This window comes from Nanorana parkeri, unplaced genomic scaffold (genome assembly GCF_000935625.1).
Source record: "Nanorana parkeri isolate BGI_ZX_2015 unplaced genomic scaffold, ASM93562v1 scaffold3295, whole genome shotgun sequence".
Taxonomy (NCBI): Eukaryota; Metazoa; Chordata; class Amphibia; order Anura; family Dicroglossidae; genus Nanorana; species Nanorana parkeri.
The window spans coordinates 46,598-49,000 of record NW_017309563.1 but is presented as its reverse complement, the minus strand read 5'-3'; the positions used below and the strand labels follow the sequence as shown (position 1 = coordinate 49,000).

The window sequence follows — 2,403 nt, the reverse complement described above, 5'->3', positions numbered from 1 at the left end:
ATTATAGGAAGGATATTGTATTATATTATAGGAAGGATATTATATTATAGGAAGGATATTACATTATAGGAAGGATATTATATTATATGAAGGATATGACATTATAGGAAGGATATTATATGAGGGATATTATATTACATTATAGGAAGGATATTACATTATATTATAGGAAGGATATTACATTATAGGAAGGATATTGTATTATATTATAGGAAGGATATTATAGGAAGGATATTGTATTATATTATAGGAAGGATATTATATTATAGGAAGGATATTACATTATATTATAGGAAGGATATTACATTATATTATAGGAAGGATATTATATTATAGGAAGGATATTACATTACATTATAGGAAGGATATTACATTACATTATAGGAAGGATATTATAGGAAGGATATTACATTATATTATAGGAAGAATATTACATTACATTATAGGAAGGATATTATAGGAAGGATATTATATGGGATATTATAGAAAGGATATTATAGGAAGGATATTATAGAAGGGATATTATAGGAGGGATATTATAGGAGGGATATTATAGGAGGGATATTATATGAGGGATATTATAGGAAGGATATTATAGGAAAGATATTATATGAGGGATATTATAGGAAGGATATTTTATAGGAAGGATATTATGAGGTATATTATAGGAAGGATATTATAGGAAGGATATTATAGGAAAGATATTATAGGAGGGATATTATAGGAGGGATATTATAGGAGGGATATTATATGAGGGATATTATAGGAAGGATATTTTATAGGAAGGATATTATGAGGTATATTATAGGAAGGATATTATAGGAAGGATATTATATGAGGGATATTATATGAAGGATATTATATGAGGGATATTATATGAGGGATATTATAGGACAGTCAGGATTTTGTCTTGCAGCAAGCTGAGCCTTCTGGGTAAAGAACATCGACAACCTCGTCAGTATTGAGGACGTCAGAAATGTTCCATATTGGGAATATTTTCTCATTGACTCGTCCTTGTGGAATCTTTTATAATACCTGTGCCGGGTGATATTATGAGACCGATGCGTCCTGTGACTTTTATTGCTTCTTTCCAGGTTTTTTGTCCTGAACAATGAAGCCGGCCTGCTGGAGTATTTTGTGAACGAGCAGTCGAAGAATCAGAAGGCGCGGGGCACGGTGCAGCTGGCCGGGGCCGTCATCTCCCCCAGCGATGAAGACTCTCACACCTTCACAGTCAACGCAGCGAGCGGAGAGCAGTACAAACTGCGAGGTGGGCACTCTGCGGCTGAGGGGCCACGTGTGGGGGGCCACCTAGTGAAGCTATTATATTATAGGAAGGATATTGTATTATATTATAGGAAGGATATTGTATTATATTATAGGAAGGATATTGTATTATATTATACGGGGGCCACCTAGTGGACTTCTTATCATACACACAGACGGCAGCTTTCATAAAGGCGAAGAAAGCGGCAACAATTCGGCTTCATTCGCGCTCTGCGGCAGGAATCTCAAATATCCCCGTTTAGCTGCAGCCGCTGTTCAGGTCAATGACCGGGTGACGGCGGCCGCATCTGTAAGGAGCAGTCCTCGTGTAATCCTATGTGATACAATGACGTGGTTTAGAACAGATCACTGTCCCGGGATGCCGGATAGATGCGTCCGGGGGCAGCGATCCATTCCGAACCACGTGTAATCATATCATGAGGGCCTCATTCCCACAGTGTAGAGTCGGGCCGTACGGATCCGTGCGGCATGCACAACCGTATCGGGCCGCTCCCGGGAGGGACGGGTGCTGCGTGTGGTTGCACACAGCAGCGTGTTCTTCTCTATAATCTGTCACTTTCATGCTATCAAAATTGGCGGGAACATGATGTCATGGGGTCAATGTGGAGGTTGATGATTGGCCATTCTGATTAGGGTTGGGGCTTTATATCAGCTGTGTTTATGTGCACTTACACTGTATGTTTTACCTGATGAAGGGGATCCTCTGTGACCCCCGAAACGTTCGTTGTTTTTTACCACGATGCACGTCAATAAATAGACGTATTTTGCAAATTTGGAGTGCCGGTGTCTCTGCTTCAGCTCACTTCTCTATAGGAGGACGCGGCCGCACGCTGACATATGCACACCCGAACTGCACGTCTGTGCGGGTCCGGGTGTCCATGCTCGGACGCAGACAGGATCCATCCTTTCTGCGTCCAAGTACGGACACCCGGACCCGCTCGGATGTGCGTGTTGCCGCATCCTCCCATAGAGAAGAACATGATGCTGCGTGCAACCACACGCAGCACCTGTCCCTCCCGGGAGCGGCCCGATACGGATCTGTACGGCCCGACTCTACACTGTGTGAATGAGGCCATTTGATATGATTACATGCGGACTGCCGCTTACAGATGCAGC

The 2,403-nt window shown here is 41.9% G+C and overlaps 1 protein-coding gene across 1 annotated transcript in view; it reads left to right on the top strand.

Annotated features, from left to right (window-relative positions):
- Window positions 1-2,403, top strand: part of OSBPL11 (oxysterol binding protein like 11) — a 24,127-nt gene that overhangs the window by 8,238 nt on the left and 13,486 nt on the right. Inside the window, exon 3 of the mRNA XM_018574858.1 lies at window positions 1,095-1,270. Coding sequence (XP_018430360.1) covers window positions 1,095-1,270 — 176 coding nt within the window. The remainder of the gene's footprint in view (window positions 1-1,094; window positions 1,271-2,403) is intronic.